Raw genomic sequence first — 19,494 nt, 5'->3', positions numbered from 1 at the left:
CTCCCTTATCCTCTTGAATTCATATAGCTTGATTCCATTGGTTTCGAATAGGTGAATAAAGGCATTTAAAAAATATAAAAGGGACTGAGCACTGCTCTGCTCAAATCTAGATACAAGAAAACATAAACTTTTCCTAATACAGCAATAAAATCTTTTCAGTAATCAGAACTGTTCAGCACATGGAAGTGCCCTGGGTGGACAGAGGCTCACAGACCAGTTTGTGCTGCCTTCCAAAGCCAGGAAGGAGGAAGACCTGGGGCTGGCAGAGAGCCTCCCCTGGGATCCACCTCCCTCCTGTGGGACTACCAGAGCAGCAAACCACACAGCGTGCTGCTCCTCCGCACATTGCCCAAGAGATCTAGGTGGAAAGGACATCACAACACAGACCTGCCCAAGCCATCACAGCCCGCTAACTTTGCAGCCTGTTCTGTTTCACATCTCCTCCTGCTCATTGGCACACAGCACTTCCCTAGGGCAGTATGAAATGCAGGAAGAGCAAACTAGACGGTGTCTTCCTCCACCTGCTCTGCAGCTGTAAGCCATGCTCCCAGGCATGCTCACATGTGTGCTGGATTTACATTCCTTACCTAAAATGCATTGCCAGACCACACTCACCTTTCAGTTTCTTCTTTCCAAATTTTAACCCAAACAGAGACATCCCAAAACTTTATTTTAGTCCAACTCCATGGAATTTCTGCAAGACAAAAGAGAAGGTAATTCACAGCGGTTTCTTCCCCACAGCATGGCACAACATGAGACACAACATAATACTGGAGCATTTTAAAAGCAAAACCATCCCGGGTCTGTGGGCTGCACTTCCTCAGAGTGAACTTTACCTTGGGGATTTTGATCTCTTCAAAGGGAATAGGTTTAAAAAGAACATTCCCGCTACTTTGGTCCAATGTGAAAGGGAGACGTCCCCTCCCAGGGCTTGTGCTTTGGGTGCAGAGAAACAGGGCATCTACCCAGAGCAAGACCAGCCTCCTTGAAGAGCAGTCTGTTGATATTTAAACTTTTGGTGTTCTGATTGTTTGGAGGACTTTAAAAGTCCTTTGGTGCTGAACACCAGCAAGGGCAAAGCAAGCAGTGCCCAGAATGCCTGAAGCAATAGGAACGCCGTGTCATTGCTTAACAAGACAGCAGAGCCAAGGTGAGATGTCTGAGGGAATCGTGATTTATCTGGAACAAGTTTCCTAGGAGGCAGAAACAAGCATTTGCACTGTGACACTGCTCGTATTTCATGGAGGAAAACTAAAAGTTTTGGATAGAGAACAACAAAAGCAACCATGATAACTTGCAGACATACACACTGCACCAACAGAACGTACTGACTTTAATTCCCTTCTTTGAAATCCTATTAGTACAGGAGTATGGCTGTGTAAGGAAACAAGCGTAGCAGATAACCTATGCTAGAAACAAACACTTGTGAAACACAGCCTGTACCACTGTCCCAGAGCACTGCTGATATCCATGGGCTGTGCCTGGTGCAGACATAACCTTCACGTCTTTTTTTTTACAATGGAGGTAAACCTCAAGGAAAACTCTGCAGTTCATGCCTGCTTTTCGGTGTGGATGTTCTATTCTGTGCTTTCTGTGTGGATATATCCATCCAGTGATTTTGTGGCTGAGACTTTGTGCATTGAGGCTGACTGTGGTTGACATTGCAGCCCCCCTGACCTCATGGCAGGGGGTTGGAACTGGATGCTCTTTAAAATCCCTTCCAACCCAAGCCACTCTGTGATTCTCCTTCCCAGATGAGAAAACAGAGCTATCTTTAGCAGCCTGAGATATGCCTTCTTATCCCTGGCTGACCTTGCTTTGTCATTTGCAACGTATTTTTCCATCATGTTTCAGGACGATTAGTATCATCCCTTACCAAAACTTTCTTGCTAGCACTGAAAGCTGCCCATACGCTGGTATGAAGATGAGGTTTGATGCCCACGCATCCAGAAGTGAAGATGTTGGGTTTCCTGGAGCTCCAGGATCAGCAGATCCAATGAGCATCTGGTACAGGTACACTGCTGAACTCCACCTTGCTGCATTTGCCAAATATTACAGCAGGACTATCTGCAACTCTAAAACCAGCTGTGCACTCCAATGATGAGGGATATATTTTCAACAGGGGGAAAAAAAAGGATGTTTGCGTACATGAGAAGCAAGGAAGAGAAAGAGGGTCTATGCCTTCTTTCACCAGTAATAACATGAAACAGCTGATGGAGCTCAGATCCATGTCATGTCAACAAACATGAAAATTCCTCCAGCTCTGACAATCGAGTTTTGTTAATGACTGTGATTTTCAGATCATTAGTATCAGACACAACCTCTGTATGGCAACCAGATTGCAACAATACACTGATTTGTTTGGACAGCACCTTTACGTCCTTTGGTTTCTCAGCGCAGTTGATGAGGATTGCATTCCTTGCACGTCTTTGCTCAGCAGCAAATTTAAGTTACCATTTTGAGCAGCTTGATTCAGCACAAATAATGCTGCATGCTCTCTGCTCCCACAGAGCACTGCCTTTTAGGGCAGATATGGGTGGTAATTTTGCCATGTCCATTCACACCCAATTCATCTCCGACAAGTTATTTCCATCACACAGATTTATCACAGCAGCTTATTTAGCCAAAGTACAGGAATTATGAACCCAAACTGACCTGAACATCTCTGCAAAATGCAGTTCCTGACTTGTCCTAACCACACTGCCACCTGAGAACATGTCAGTCTTCAATGGGCACATATGTAATATTACCGAGGTCTTGACACACCCCTGTTGTGCAAAGCTGTATGCTTTATTTTCATTCTATTACAAATACCTCCATTTTCTTGTTTGTTATTGACTCACACATCTAATCCTCGTGCTCCTTTACTTAGCAAACCACATAGCATGCTAGCAGCCCGCTTTATGCCAGCACACCTCCATTCTTGTGGGTGTCAGTCTCAGAGGTCATTGGCTGCAAGCATGCAAACAAACCTAAGCAAATGGTGGTGGAGTAATCCCTTGTGGTGGTGCTCCAGATCCTGCCCCTGTCAGTGCTGGCTGTCATGGCCTGTACAGCAAGATGGCATCTCCTGGCTGATCCTCCCCGGGCCTGCCCTCCATCCCAGCTCTTTTCCTGGGCTCCCAGTGTAGCCTGCAGATCTTCTCACAGGCAAGCTACATTGCAGATGTCACCTTCATTCACATCCCAGTTTAGTTTTCTTTATGCCTCCACTTTTTATTTATTAATAATTTTTTTTCAGATTTGAGATTCACTTTTCTTTCCACATGTTGCAACTGAATGCTCTTCATCCCCTCGTCACTCACGTGTGCAGCTTTGGTCTTAATTTCCCTTTGTGCTTTCTGGAAAAAATGATGTCTATCATATGTTTCATTTTTATGTGGCGCAAAGAACTTCTCAAATTCTGGGGAGGCACTTTCACAACCTCCTATCCCTGAATTAACTGAAAACCCTACTAAACACATGAAAAGTTTCAGTAGTCAGAAGACAGACAATTTCCTGCTTGCCCTTGTTTCCCCTGGCACCAGCTGTTCCCAGATGCAAAGGGAAGCACTGCTTCCATCTCCTCAAGTTGTGTCCCCTGGGTCAGCACCAATTGGCTTTTCCACTACTCCATCTTCTCAGTAGTTTTGTTTCCTTACTCCAGGTAACCCTCGCTGCTCCATGATGCACACAGGTCCAGCCCCTTTGCCTAGCAGAACACAGCTCACTTCCCCATATCTCCACAGCCTATAGCACAAAAGTCATTTTAAACTCCAGTTCTCACTTCCTGATTTATTGGTATTCATGAGCTATGAATACATTACCACTTTTCACTACAGAAAGCTTTTGTACCTGCAGTGCTCCACAAACATTGATGCCACCACAGTGAGGGGTAGAAAACTTAGGAACAATACAGCACAACAGCGACAAATGGAGAGCAGATGTTCCAGATGGAAAACGTGGCTGCTTTCTTGGCCCCATTTCTCAGGGCGTAGCTACACAATACATCAGACTCTACAATAAATATGAACTAGGAAATACTCAGTGCTTATGCTCCTATCACCTCCCTCCGGACTCTATTAAATGATCCACACTAAATAGAACTATCTTTGGAAGGGTTCTTTTGATCCAGATCATGGGGTGTAGATGAGTACAGGCTGAAATTCCTGTGCAAACATTGGTTTCAGTGGATCTCAGGTGGCAGCAAATTGTGCTCTAATATTAGAAATGAGCACCCAGAGTCCAAGGAAAATAGGCAGAAAAATAAGATTTCCCTCAGTCACCACACACACTGTGGTATTTATACACTCTAAAGAACTGAAACAGCTCTGCCAGGTAAAGATTCAGAATCCACGCCATGACTTCACTCACCAACTTTCTGTGCCAGATCAAGTTCTAAAAGTTATTTTTGTTTCTGTATTTAGTTGATGTAACAACCACAAATATTCACAAGTCTTATGTTGTTTTTATTTTATTTTATTTTATTTTATTTTATTTTATTTTATTTTATTTTATTTTATTTTATTTTATTTTATTTTATTTTATTTTATTTTTTCTCTCGTGCTGCAGTACCAAATAGTGAAATACCCAACAGCTCAACGTATGAGAAAGCACATCCCAAGCACAGTGCATCACAGTGGGGTTCAAGACCGCCCCTACTGCAGTCTTGGTGGAGCAGTGCTGCCAAGCACCACGAGGTGAAGCAAATCAAAGCCCCAGATTTTGAACACATATCACTATAAGCTGCATTTGGAGGCATAGCTGGAAACATTCAGAGGGTTTAAAATACACGAGGCTCCCCAATTTCTCTGCTTTTTCCATCCCCAAGTCACACTTCTGCTAAGGGATGTACAGTGTCAAACAGTGAACCAGGAGTCATGTTTGTTCCTGGGTATCGCAGAGTGGGATATCGTGGTGGTGCAGTGCTTTCTAAAGCTCTGGAAAGAGCAGCACAACAGCCTGGCACGCTTGGCACAGACTGACCTTGTAATGTGCCACAGAAAGTCACGTTTGTAAAGGGCCTCCTACAAAGGTCTGCTGCGTCAACTCTTTCAAACTACTCAGATTTTGGTTCCTGAGAGTATGAAGACTTTTCCTGCTCCTATCTAAAGCAAATACTAGTGTTTCAGCCAGGAATGGTTAGCACTAATGATCTTTAAAACTGATATGCGTCAGCGTGTACTTTTTTCCACCTCTCCTTACACCCCCTTTTGTTTGAACTCCACAAAAACAAAGCAGGGAGCAGCGTGTCCTGCGTCCCCCCAGGTAGGGGAACACCAAAAGCAGGTTGCAGAGTTGGCAACTGAAACGTTTGTGTTCACTCTCAGAATCAGGCTCCTTAGGGGCTGGAATGGGGCAGGTCTGAATTCAGCCAGGAATAAGCTGAGGAAACTAAACATGGTCACTCTGATCATCAGGCTTTGCAAAAGAAGTGGTGGCTCAGATTTACATCCACTCATTCACTACAACTACTTTGAAAGGCGCTCCGAGAACTCCCCAGGGCGTTAAACACGTGAAGGTGTACCTGGGATGGGGTGAGCCAGCTCCTCAGCCAGCTGGATACGCAGAAACCCAGGAAACTCCCCCCTCCCCTCCAACACGCCAGCGCAATTAGCTGTAATAGCCAGGAAACAGCCTGTTATCTGCCACGTCTCAAAGCCACGATCCAACATCCTCCATCTGTCTTCATTAAAGCACCCCTCAGCGCTGACACCGGGAGGGAGGCCGGAACGGGCGTGCGCTCCGCGGGGCAGCCGCGCTCGGGTTACGGTGCGGTGCCGTGCGGTGCGGTGCGCTCCCCCCGCAACGCCGAACAACAGCACCGCGGCGGCTGCTCCGCGCGCTCCGCCCTATCAGATCTCTCGGGAAAGGGGGAGTTGGGGAGGGATGGGGGGGAGGGTGAAATAAATAAATAAATAAGAAAGAAACTCAGCCCGTAGAACAGCGATTAAGCTCTACAAAGTTGTCCGGAGTTTGGAAAAAACGCAAGTTTGCCGTCTCTCCCCAACCCCACCCCGCTTCCCCTGCGGAAAGTTGACCGAGGAGAGAGGCTTGGCGAAGGGGAGCGTTCGATCTTACCCTGGAAGGCTCCTAAAAGTCACAGCAACAGAGCTGCTGCCCTCCATAGCACTCCTCGGGTCTCTTTTACTCGCGGCTCGATCCCCTCCCAGGATCAGCAGCTTCAGCGATGGCATTCATCCAAGGAAGCAGAGACACACGGGCATCGTGCGCTCCTCTCCCACCCCGTAACGATCGATCCGGCGTGGCCCCGCTCTGCCATACAACGTCCCGGTAACAACTACTACATTTACTCCAACTTCCCTGCTTCTTGCTTCAGTCACTGGGCTTGGCTTCTCGCCAAATCCTTCCTCTTTTTTTTTTTTTTTTTTTTTTTTTTAAGTTCTGTTTCCTGTAGACAGGGAGGAGAATAGCGGCTCCTTAAAAAATTAAACGCCCGGCACAAAGAGCTGCGAAAGACCCCACACACCAGAGGAGCACCCGGTGCGACTCTGCAGGAGAGACAGCTGATCTCCTCACCTACCTCCTGCCGATGCGGAAACGTTCAAAGCAAGAGGGTGAAAGCGTCCAGCGTATCAAATTGCCTTAAAAAAGGATGAACTTGGTAAGGGATCCATCTCCCAGCAGCTGCCACCCCACGCTCTACTGCTGAAATCAGTCAGGACTCTCTAAACCCACAAAAAACTCTCGTTCAAGTTGATCCCAAGGCTCCACCTCGCACACTTTCAAACAGTCACGAGCAGCAAAAACTCTGCAGAGAAAAACCTCATCAAGTATTATTGCATAATTGCAACCACAGAGCTTCCTCCAGCCCGTCAGAGGATCGCTCAGCTGCTGAGACGTCAGGGGTTGCTCATCCCTGCAGTGTGACCTCCCCTTGGTTGCCCAGACACGCATGTGGCCTCACTGCCCTCTGAACACTTCCTGAAAGCCCCAAGCACCCTGAGGAGCCTCCCAACCTTCCCCTGTGTCCCCACCACGCTGATTTCATTCCCCAAGTTATGGGACCATATAGGCAGTGGCCTCCCATATGCCAGAGCCTACCAGGTTCACTGAATGACCAAAACTGGGCCAACTGCAGCAGTAATCCACCTTCCCGTGGACTGCAATTATTCTACGATCGCTGAGTTCTTTGCCTAAGATGCGTCAACAGTAACATCTACCAAATGTGTTTCTCTCTCTGCTTTTCTCTCTCTTCATCTGCAGTGTTTCCCCACTGGGTTTACAGAAATACTGCTAGAATTAATTTCAAGCCTACACATAAACACTTGAATGCATTAATCAGCTGATTAATTGTAGTAACTTGAGGGACAAAGTCTTCACAAAGGGTATTCTCCGGGAAATGAAGTTGTCTGAAGTCCTATCAAGAAAAAAACAAAACTAAACAGAAAAAAAAAAAGCCATGGAAGGCCTGGATGCTGCAGTGGCAGAGTTGCTGTGATCATAAAGGGATCAGTGAAGAGTGGCGATGAACAGAACCTTGTAGCACCAAAGGCAATTTCTGAAGGAAGAATAAAAGCCTGTACCCCTTTTCTTTGACTCCAGGGTCATTCTTCCAAGCTATGCCTGTCTCAGACAATGTTAGCTAATAATTCTACGCTACTTCTACTTGCTTTGCTGCCATCTTTCTATTCATATCACTTCAACCTTGGCCAGAGTCATTTCTTCCTTCCTGGAGCAGAATCCATCTCCTCTCTTTGACATGAGAGTGGACTCAACCACAGAATCAGTTTTGTTTATACTTTGTGATGGCTAAGAATTGGATAGGTTGTTTTGTTCTTGATTTTTGATTGAACATATGTTGGCAGTGCCTTTTTCCTTCTGTTATACATTCCCCATGCACTTCACTGAACTTGCACATTTAAGTTTGGCACATGTGGAAGCATTCAGAAGAGCAGCAGTCACTTAACATACCCAATAATCTCTGAGATCTCTTGTTGTTTTACACTTTTGGCCCTTGGGAAACAGCTTCCCAGTGATCACACCATTTCCTTCCTCCTTTACAGATTTCTAAATGCATCATGGAGGGATGCTTTCTGTTTATAGAAACAAGCAACTACATCCAAACCATGATTCTTCACCGCTGGTTCCTCCACTTTGCCAGCTGTCCACCAGTTGCAGAGGGCAGGATGGGTACCATTAAGACTATATCCTACCACTGCAGTTGGGAGAATGACTTCCAGACACTCAGCCTGTGCTAGATTTCAGCTGCACTCAAGATGCAATGACACTGCCTCATCCTCTGTGACACTGGACCACATCCTCTGTGCCTTTAAATATCAATGCTGAGAGTCAGCAGATGATTCTCACTGGAGGACACAGAACCCAAACATGCCTGGTGACTTAGTAAGGCTCTCAGTGGTTTAAGTAACCAGAGAGCATAGCTCATGTAGAGAGAAACAGGAGGAAAATACATCCTGGAGCATCCCTTAAAGCAGAAAAAAAATATTAGCCCTAGTGAAAGTCCTTCCTATGCAACTGCTTTCACACCTATCCTATACAGTTCAAAATGCACACCAGTGAGTTTGGCTTTCTGCTACTGTCTTCTAACTCCAGTCTTGCCCAGTTTGAAGGCTTGAAGCTTGACTTGCTGCACAATGTCTGGTACCTCTCATTACAGAGCCAAGCTCGGCATACCCCAGACCCCACACCACTGTGGTCTCCTCCCCATACCCTATGTCTTCCTCCTCCCTGCTTCTGACATCCTCCAACAAGGAGAGGGATAAGGAGCAAGCCCCACTTTGGAGCCCACAGACACATCTATTGTGGTCATGAGCATATTTAAAAGCTGCAAGGGTTCATATGGATATCTCGTCCCACTGGCAGACTTTCCATCTCCCGTTCTTGTACTATCACCAGTTACCTGGGAAAAGAGGCCATCCTCCCATTGATGCATCCCCTGAAATAAGATATTCCAAGTGACCCTACTGGAAGGGATGCCCTGGATTCCCTCCCTCCACCATGCATAGCTTCATGGGTGCAGTCTGAAGCCTGGTACACAGCTTCAGCCCTGCAGGGTCATAGCACAGTATTCCCGTACCTCACCGCTTATTCCAGCAGGTGGGAGCTGACACAGTGCTGTAGGATAGATGCCGAATGGAAATGGTCAGAAAATAGTTTCAGTGGGCGTGTGCAGAATAACATGACTCATACAGGTCAGAATTCGTTGGAGTGCCACTTACCTGCAGAAGGGAAGGAAGGGTTTGTGGCTCAGAATTCCCTTTCTCCATCAGACCCCTGTCGCAGTGCTGTGAGCCTTTAACAAACAATAATCCTCTGGGGAAATTCATGAGATATCCACAGCAGTGCAGCCTCTTGCCTTCAAAAGGAAAGCAGCAACCAGCTCTGCGAACTGTGGGTCTCCTCTTCCTGGCACCAGCACCAGCTAATGTGATACCTTCTGACATTTTAAAGCAGCAATTAAATTAGACCCTGTCTTTCTGCCCCTTCACAGCCCATAGGAGACAGAGCAGAGGTGAAAAACTTTCAGTCAAATGGTGTTCATATGGGTTCAGCTGCTCAAATTACACAGAGGAGGAGATAAATTTTCCATTGAATTCTGCAGGGAGTGAGGTCCAAGAACACCCAGTCCCTGAGGATTCCAGTTCTCACCAGATTTGGTAACTTGTGCTTACGAACTCCCATCAGTTTCACTGTGCAGGTAGGGAAGCAACAGCTGCAAAGATGGAAGTCCTGCAGGTACCTGAAATAGCTGCTAGGCGATTTGAAGGCAGAACAGGACATAACCTGTCATAGGGTTGTTCTTGGACCATAAATATATGCCTCTTCACTTGCTGGTGGCACAACATGGGAGAGCACAGGGATCGACTGGCAGCAGCCCAGATGTGCCCACACTGCTTTTAGCACATGGTTCCTAATCACCCATGGTGGACTCTCAGGAGGACTCTTGGGAGGGCTCGTTAAAGGCTATGGGAGGGTTCATTAAAGGCTATTCATGCCTGCATGAGTAGAAAGTCCATGGCTGAGGATAAGGCAGGAGCCCAGCCTGTGAAAGGCTCAGATCAGAGAGCCCCTTTGAGGCATAGATATTACACAAGACCTCCTGTTGTTATTTGCAAGGCAGTGGCTGCCACAGACACATACACTGTATCTGGTGGCACTTAAAACACCACCACACGTGTGCAGCTCAGACACATCACCAAACCAGCTCACACCACTAAGTGACTGGGGTGCCCCCAATGGAACCCTCTGCTCAAACATGCTGATGACATCCAACCCATCTGGGGCCAACAAAAAGCCTAAGTGCTGTACAGAGTCTTCACTCTGATGTGCACTCGTGGGAGAAACAGCACTTTTAGTATGATAGTACATGACCCTACGGGCCCTGTAATGGCTATACACAGCGTACGATATCTCCACTGGTCACCTAGAGGCATTCTGGCCTTGTGCTCTCTTTATGACCTCTGCTGCAGTGGGACAGCAAGCACTGATTCCTGACAGATGTGCCAAGGAGAGATGTGCAGGCAAGGGAGGCATTGCACCTTGGATCTCTAGCCAGTAATCATAGGAACAGTGCCCGCCACTCTGGACAATGCTTCAGTGCAGCTCCCCATCAGGCATGAGGGCAGCAGGAGAACCCCGTATCTTCAGGGACAGATAACTTAGGCATTCCCTACAACATCACCTACGGAGCTGGGAATTATTTGCCTAACTCCTCGTGATTTACTTTATGTATTGTTCTGACAATTAGCCTTCACGTGAGAGGCTCAGGTGGCGCTCTGAGAGTTTTCCTTTAAATGTCATGTCACATCCATTATGCTCATAAAGACTTTAGCCATAATTCCAAATTAAACACACCATGTGTACATACATCTGCACTGCCTCCTTTTCCTACAGTCACATCTACCCTGCCAAGAAAAACTCTGAGGCAACCTGCTGCCACCCATGACATTCTCTGTAGTACTGGCAACCTTTTCTATACTTTGTGTTATCGTTCTGTATCTATATAGAGCACTGACAAGTGAATAAGGAAAACTGAACCTCATGGCAAAGGAGCACGGTCAGTATGAAGTCGAGGGAAAAAAGAAAAGAGAAAAACAAACAAACAAACAAACAAAAAAGCTGCCTTAATAAGGCATGGAGAGCCTGGTGCATCAGGAAGAGAGAAATTGGCTCCCCTCTGAACAATCAGATTTCAGCTAATTACCCAAAGATCTGAAACAGCTGTTCTAATGCACCCTGACATAAATACGCACAAACCCACTGATTTCCCTGGAGATTTCCCCAAAGAAACTGCATGACATTTTCACCAGCAGTTTGCCCTTCCAGCACAGAATGCCCTCTGCAGCAAAGCAGCAGCTCAGGGCTCTGCCAGCTCCGCTGCGGTGCAGGTGTGCCAGGGCCCAGCGCTGGCAGACTTTGCTTCTATTCACGTCGGGCTGTGCCCTCCCTTGCTCTCCAGGTGTTTAACAGAAACACATGTTCCTCTGCACTCAGATGGCTGAGAACAAAGGGCCGCATTATTCTCACCTCTGTGCTTAAGCGGTGAGTTCCCATTAACCTGAATAGAATTCATGTGCAGAAATCCCTCTGCAGCCATACAAAAAAAAGAGGAGCCATCAGGGGTGTGTGCAGGGCAGAGTAGGGGAGGTGGGCACACTCTTCCCCCAGAAAACTGCAGCAATTTCAGAAAACCCGGATAGGGATGATAGTGAGCAAATCAGGGGTTGGGTGCATGCCTATGGGTGCTGGGGGTACAGCTCCAACTTGAAGTTAACCACAACCATGTTGTCTGCTGGGGTGAGATGCAGCATTGCAGGAGGTCCTTTGGTATGAAGATCCTTCTGTTTCAAAGGGGATGCAGGAGTTGACTCATGAGCCTTACGGTTCCCTTCCAACTCAGGTTATTCTGTGATTCCATATCGGTAGGGAGGCAGGTATTTAATTTAAACCCCTGTTCCCTGTGTTAGGATTTTTCACACCACATTTTGTTTCACAGCTTGCAGAATAAAAGCCCCACCAGAAGAGGAGACATCTGCTGCTTCTGACAGCAGTCAGAGCTGTTGCCATGTGCCTGCTGAAGGCAAAGATGTGCAGCCTGAAGAGAGGAATATGCTGGAGAAACCACACAACAGAAGACTAAATCAGACTCTGAGAGACAAGAAGGAGTGAAGTCAGGTATCAGCAGTGCTGTGTGGTACCGAGTGCCTCGTCCAGGGAAATAAAAATACTTTTCTCATCACATGCATTTAATTCCATTATTTCCTGTTATGAGTTTTTTTACTTCCTTGCAGCACTGAACTGTGGTAGGCAGCAAACTGCTCCTCATACAGGATGTGGCACATCCTGAGCCCATCACCCCATCGTGGTGTTGGTGTCCACAGTGCCCACACTGTCCAGCATCTGGTTCCACAGATGGTATTGCATGGTGTGGGTGAAGAATAAATGTTTCCTAAAGACAGTTAATACCTGGGCAAGCTCTCTGGCATGAAGCATAGTGCTAGAAAACATGTAATCCCCAAAGATCTCTGCAATGATGATACAGTCAGAGCAGAACGAAGGCCCTGTGTAGGGAAGTGAAAGTTATAATTCTATTAGAAAGAGTAAGGTTGGATTAGCTTTGGGGGCAAGAGTGGTAGAGAGTAGCAGATAACACAGACAAAGGTCAGAGCATTTCATTGGATGTTATCCACTGACCAAGGATTGCCTGCACAGAGAGGAGTGAGTGTGACCTTCTTCCAGTAGTCAGGCCTCTGTTTTGGCTTTAGGAGGAAAAGGAGGATAAAATACAAAGGGGTCAGGCTAAAACTGTGTTGAAAATAATTTCTTGGATTGTATCTGACAAAACAGTTACACTGCTCCAGGAAAGACCTATATATAGTTGTAGTATAGTATACTATACATAAAGAAAAGTGCATGTTAATCTGCCCAGCCCTCCTGCAGCCCAGCTTTTCAGCTAGGGCCAACCAGAAGGTAAAGTGGTGACAATCCAGAGAACGATAGCTTCTTGCAAGCATCCAGAGTCAAAAATAGTTCTGTCCACCAGATGTAACTGGGAAAGCTCTCCGGTATGTGGCAAAGCAGTGAGTATCACATCTATTCCTCGAGACACCCAAAAGACATTTGGGACATGAGGCAGTTATGCCAGGGTGGCATGAAATACATACAGACCAAAGTATTTATTGTTTCGTTAACCAACATCCCAGAACAGCACTGCAGGACTGACTCCAGTTATACATTAAATATCATTTCAAATGTTTCAAAGCCTGAAGTGACATGATGCCTCTTCTGCTCAGAACAGCCCTAGGACAGACCCAAGGTTCAATGGTGGGGGATGAGGCACAAAATATTGTTTTAAGGTTTGCTGGATCTATGTGGTGTCACTGAGCCTTTTATAGCTATGGTTTCTGCTGCTGCATTTTAAAGTCTACAGGCTGTCTCTATGCTTTACCATTAATTGATGGTGGAAAGATTTGAACAATTTCTTTCATCTTACAAGTGCCCAACAATTTTAACCAAGTTTGTCCATTTTGGGTTCCTAATTCCAGTCTTCTGTTTGTTACCAAAACAAGAAGAGGCTTTCCTGCTGCCTCTTACAAACATCTGAAGGAAAAGACACAATGGAAAAATGGAGTGGAATTGAATGGAATTGAGTGGAATGGAATGGAACAGCAGGAGAAGTGAGGAGAGGTAGAGGGAAAAGAGAAGGGGAATGGGAAGGAAAAGGGAAGGGGGAGATGAGGGGATGAAAGGTGGGGAGGGGAGGGAATGGGGGAAAGAGGGAGGAGGCGGGGAGAAGAAGAAGAGGAGAGGAGAGGAGAGGAGAGGAGAGGAGAGGAGAGGAGAGGAGAGGAGAGGAGAGGAGAGGAGAGGAGAGGAGAGGAGAGGAGAGGAGAGGAGAGGAGAGGAGAGGAGAGGAGAGGAGAGGAGAGGAGAGGAGAGGAGAGGAGAGGAGAGGAGAGGAGAGGAGAGGAGAGGAGAGGAGAGATCTAATAAGTCCAACTTTCTAACTACTTCAGGTTGAACCAAAGAGAGCTGTGAACACAAGGCAGCAAAAGGCTTCGTATGTGAATTTAGGGACCTAATAGAATGAAGTGGGACAGCCTTAGAAATATATGTAAATGGTACTGAAAAGCACAAGAAGCCAGTGTGTTGGAAGTGGTTACAGGTTTGTGTCTTGTTCATGGGGAACATGCCTGACACCCCAAACTGGTGCAAAGCTAAAGACCTTGGGGGAAAAAAAAAAGGGAGGGGGGGGGGGGGGGGGGGGAAAGACTGGGTTACAGGCCTTTGAGTCCACAAGGACACTGCAACAAGGACAGAAGGGTCTGGAAGAGAAAAGGAATGGGAAAGATCCTAATCACAGTGCAACAGTGATGTGCTGCAACTAACCATGAGTTAAGCAAAATCATTCTTCTCTCATACACGTATTCATGCTTTTCGTAGTGTTGTAAAGTCAGCGGTACAGATTTAAGATGGAAAAGTAAAATAAATCTTATCTGTCTGAGAAGTGAAAAGGCTTGGAAACAGACCTGATAACAACAGTATAAGCTGCACACAACTCTTGCCTAAGAGCTGGGAAAAGGGGAGGTCTGCTTAATGTTAAACCAGAGGGTAATCCAGGTGGCCTCTAAAACTACAACTCACGGTAGCTACAAGGGCAATAAACTGTAGCTGGGAAACCTCCTGGAGCAGGAAGGAAACAATGGATGAAAGTGTAACACTGAACAACCAGTAGAGGTGGGCAAGGAACTGCACTGGCCCTGGGAGAGCAAAAAAGTAGCCAAGGAACATGAAAAGGAGCCTTGCTCACGTACAGGTCACAGCCCTGCCCATGCAGCCCATCGTTAACCTTGGATTCAACCTGTTATCATACAGCCCCAGCCCAAACATCTCATACTGCTGTTCATCACGTGGGGAAAACCAAGGACTGTGATCTACTTTCTTTTCCTCCTTTCAATGCTCCTTCCTGGGGTAGAGATTTGGAAACACCGGTAAACTACACAATTCAACTTTTGAAGTGGGAAAACCAGTTTTTAAAATATATTTGTATCTAAATGTATCCAGTGGCTGTGGACAGAGGAGTAGAACTCACCTCTTCAAGCTTTCCAGCCTCATAACGAGGGCACTTGTGACTTTTCGCCGTCGTCATTATATCATCCTACACATATACAAGAATCAAATACTTCTCCTCCTGGAATCAATGCTGACATAAGAAGGACTTGTGCTGTTGTAAGAGGTTGGACAACTGCGTGTGCTAAGCACTGTCACGCAGGGCATGGAAAGTGTGACATGGTGGCCTTTCCAAAGCAGACAAATGGCTGCTTAGTTGTGGGGACTTGTTTGTCTGACAGTGATGTACCATTCACAGTGATGCTGGAAGCAGTTTTCCAGCCTAACTCGAAGAGAGTTATACTTTGATGTCAGCAAATTACTGCACTTCACTGTTCCCTCTCTTTCAGGTATTATTACTATTTTTTTTTTTTATTTTTTTTTTTTTTTCTGCTTAGGCCTGGAATAGCAACTTTCAGTTCTGCTAAGATGTATGTAGGTCATGAATATGTTAACAACTAGAGCCAAAGCGAAAGTGCAGTAAGTCATACATTTCACTAAACAGAGATCCACAGAGAGTTTTTACTGCTTAGAAAAAGGAGGCATTTGCTTCAAAGGAAGCAAACAGATCCTACTGTACTGTGAACTGCAGGTTACTTTGCCCTGGTTGTTTGCAGCTGAGTAACGCAGAAGGTGCCTCTGTCACATATGGTCTTTCCCTTTAAGTGTTACTTCTGAAATAATTTATCACCTGAAGTAATATAGGCTAAGGAAGTTAACTTCAGCATAAAAACTGCCCTTCCCCTTGTAAACTCACTTAGAAATTCATGCTGGTTTCTGTGGGACTTTAACCGGTGTCAGCAATACTTAAATTGTCACATCCCCATGGTCAGAGAGAAGAGCAATGCTTTGTTGTGAAAATCCTTCAATACAGGGCTATAGAGTCATACTGCTGTGTTAAGTGTTGAACTATTACCAGATACAAAGGAAGGATGTAAGACAGCCTATATGAGAGAAACAAGGATTCTGAGGGAGAAGTGGACATTTTTATCTGCAATTCAGTAGATACTTAGGATGTGTTTCATCTAACCAGACCTCCCCATTCATGAAGTCTTCGGCTGCCTGTGAGTTGGCCTCCTAATCTCATGCCTTTCAGCTTCAAAGGCAGTGAGACCATAGAATGATGGAATCATTAAGGCTGGAAAAGACCATTCAGACCATCCAGCCCACCCCCACCCACCCCATCATGCCCACCACATCCCTCAGTGCCACATCTACACAGTTCTTGGACACCCCCAGGGAGGGTGACCCCACCACATCCCTGGGCAGCCTGTTTCACTTATAACTCAATATACCACAGGCCAGAAATCAGCACTCATTAAATGGTTCGTTGGCCACTTTGAGCTTGGGCACATCTTCTCTGGAGGCAGCTATGATGCAAAATGCTTTCTGATGGAGGCAAAACCATCCTGTGTTTCATGCCTTTGCTGTTACATTAAAATGCAGCTGCCAGCAACAATGGTGGAGAAAGCACTGAGCATGTTTTGGACCCAACACCAGCAGAATGAATGGGTGTTTTCTCACCAACTTTGGTTTATTGAACCTCACTTCAGTGGTCCCAGCTCCCTCTAATTTTGGGTGTCGCTGACAGAATAAAGCTGATGTTACATAAAGAACCTAGACACAGGAGCCATTCTTTCAGTACCAGCATTTAGAGATGCAGCACGATCCAATATGCAAAAGAAAGAAAGAAAGAAACAAACAAACAAACAAAACACAGCAAAAATAACCAAAATCTGGGCTCTTCTGCAAGGTTTTTACTTTTCTATCAGGAGAAGAAATTGACCTACCTGGCTGTTCTGTGCTGTCTTCTCTATCTGAAGCTGTTTGTCAAGATAAGTGGAAGGGTTATGCTCAGCACCATGCAGGGAGCTGCAGCCTCTGTACAGGTCCCTATGGGATAACTCAGCAGAGCATGCCAGGCTGCTCCCCAGCAGGGCCTTGAAGCTCCCCAGGGAGTGCTATGCTTTCCAGGTAGACCTGCCCAGGGACAGAAGTCACAGGATGTCTCAGTGTGCTTCACGTCCTCAGCAACGGCTGCAGGAGAAAAGGCAAAGTTCCCCGAGCTGTGGGTGGAACATGGCACAGCATTGCACTGGGTAAATAAAAGCAATTGATCCTTGGACTCAGGTGCGACATCGGGTATTAGGAAGGTTGATACCACAGGCAGAACTCTGTATTTTGTCTGAGAAATGCAACATCAAGCACCTATTTGTAGTGAAAGTAGTAGCCAGGGTTGTAAACAAGACATTGCGTTCAACTGTCTGCAGTCAGGAGACTTAACGTTCTCAAACAGCACACAGATGGAGACACTCAAAAGAAAAAGATATTCTTTCTCAAGAACATCTCACTGCCTCCCATAAGGACATACAACCTTTGGCATGCAAGCAGTTACTTCAGTGCCCTAAAATGGGGGTAACAATAATGGTTCTGAGGTAGGGAATGACAAAGCTAATATAAAAAATCACCTTGTAGGGTGCAATGTGAACACGTAAGACTAAATATAGATAAATATCTAAATAGCATTTATAAAGCCACGCTGGCATTGCAGACTGTCCTGCAATTTCCCACAGTGCAAACTGCCAATGCTAGCTCAGAAGCCACAGGTTGCTCCCGTAGGCTTTTTTTTGTCACCTACTTTGAGGTTTGGTGATGTCTGGATGAAGAAAAAAATTACAAAAAGCAGCAGAGTTAAAGATGATTTTAAAGAGGCAATATTATTTTTTGACATGCCTTCAGCATGCCAAATCACTGATGTAGAAGGCTTTGTAGAAAGTACTTCATATCTCCTTAACCATATGGTCTGTTCTTCAGTGCTGGTTTATTCCCAGCTAATGCAAAGAGTCTTACCAGGACCTCCACTCTCTGTAGTCTTTGTCAAATTAAGTACCTCTTTTGGTTTCCACTGTGAACATGGCAGTGAGAGCTACTGCCTTATGTGAAGTTCTCCCAGTAGGTAATAAGCCTTGTTTACATCCAATAGGGTCATGCAAGCACTGGAAGGACAGCAAACTGAGCAAATAGTGAAATGAGGCTCGAATCCATTCTCACATCTGTGTCACATTCTGGATGAGTTACTTGATACTGTTTTCCTCCTCTTTTCTTGTTTTCCGTTGCTCCCTCAAGTGATGAGGCAGGAGGCATTAAGGACCAGGAGGCATTTAGGAACACATGGGTGACATCTCAGCACATGAGATCTGCTAGCATGTAATGCTGGCACAGTTATCCCAAAGTCCTGGTAAATGCCATTGTTAAGAAAGTGGAATTCCGACCCTCTCCAGAGGGCGTAGAAATGAATAATCTTTTTTTTCTGCCCACTTTCAGTTTCTGGGATTGGCATGTGACATTATTTTTAAATCAGAAAAAATGTCTTCTCAAGGGAAAAAGAGACGGCACGACACTGCAGGATTTGGGTTTGCTATTGACAGCAACATGCCATCCTCCACTGCCAGCATTTTACCACCCAGTGTTGCAGTACTGAGTCAGCATGTGGGTAGGGAGCCTTTTACGCAGCAATCAGGGTTGGACTTGGAGGATGCACAAAATTACAGTCCCTTCCTGTCTGTGCTGTTTGGGTCACTAAAGTAAAAATAATTTCAGAATAACAATGGCTAATTACTTAGGACGAAAAGTACAGCTTGAGACGAAAGCTATTAGAGCATGAGAACTACCTTTGTTTGGAGATAAAAAGCTGCTGTTTGAGAATGATGCAATATTTGAGGTGGGAAGAAAGAAAAGAAAGACATTCTGCTGCCTAATGGGAAATGGTTTTGCAAGGACAGCGTACACGATTTACTCTTCCCTAAATCACTCCCAGCTCTACCCCCAAGATTTCCTGGAGAGGAATCCTTTCAAAAGCTGTTGTTCCCTTCATAAAATATGACTTACCAGGAAGCGTTTCCTTTCTCTCCCATCTTCTACCAGGTTCCAGACCATATGTGGGACTTGTACTTTGTGAATTAAGTCTGTTTTAACTGAGTACTGAGTCTCTCCATGCCCACATTCTGCTTTAGAAACATCTTTCCGTGTTGCAGCTTCCTCTGGTAGGTGCAATGTGTTGGATGTAGCAGCAGATGGATCATGGAGGCTCATCCCTCCACCAGTTTGCATACTGATCACCCTGGAATACTGAAGTTCAGCATCACATTGATGGATGAAGTAGAAGAAAATGAGGTTTTGCTCTCTATGGGATTAGCCTACGAGGCTTAAAACTGCTAGTTCCTGCTTATCTGGTTTCTGATCTTTGGCAGTGGAGATCAGTGATGTCAGCATCAAAAGCAGCTGAAGGAGGGGGTCTGGTGGCAGCAGGACAGTCCTGTTTTGGCTAAAGGTTTTGGTAATAAGCTGATAATGCTTCAGGACAGAATCTTGAAGGCTGCAGTGCCCACAGTGAGTCCTTCTGTTTCATTAACCATGGAATTA

At 45.8% G+C, this 19,494-nt stretch overlaps 1 protein-coding gene across 2 annotated transcripts in view; it reads right to left on the bottom strand.

Annotated features, from left to right (window-relative positions):
* The window catches only part of LOC140264310 (phospholipid-transporting ATPase FetA-like), a 65,253-nt gene extending 58,563 nt beyond the window's left edge, over positions 1-6,690 (bottom strand). Inside the window, exons 1-2 of one of the 2 annotated variants that reach the window (XM_072359980.1) lie at positions 6,524-6,690; positions 616-694 (exon numbers count right to left, since the gene is read on the bottom strand). In XM_072359980.1, the coding sequence (XP_072216081.1) occupies positions 616-658 (43 nt within the window). In that variant the 5' untranslated portion in view covers positions 659-694; positions 6,524-6,690. Of the gene's footprint in view, positions 1-615; positions 695-6,060; positions 6,303-6,523 lie in introns of those variants that run through there. The other variant, XM_072359979.1, reaches the window with a different exon arrangement.
* Between the last annotated feature and the right edge of the window lie 12,804 nt (positions 6,691-19,494).

Source organism: Excalfactoria chinensis, chromosome Z (assembly GCF_039878825.1).
Source record: "Excalfactoria chinensis isolate bCotChi1 chromosome Z, bCotChi1.hap2, whole genome shotgun sequence".
Taxonomy (NCBI): domain Eukaryota; kingdom Metazoa; phylum Chordata; class Aves; order Galliformes; family Phasianidae; genus Excalfactoria; species Excalfactoria chinensis.
The sequence above is the reverse complement of the archived record's forward strand: the minus strand, read 5'-3'. Positions and strand labels throughout refer to the sequence as shown.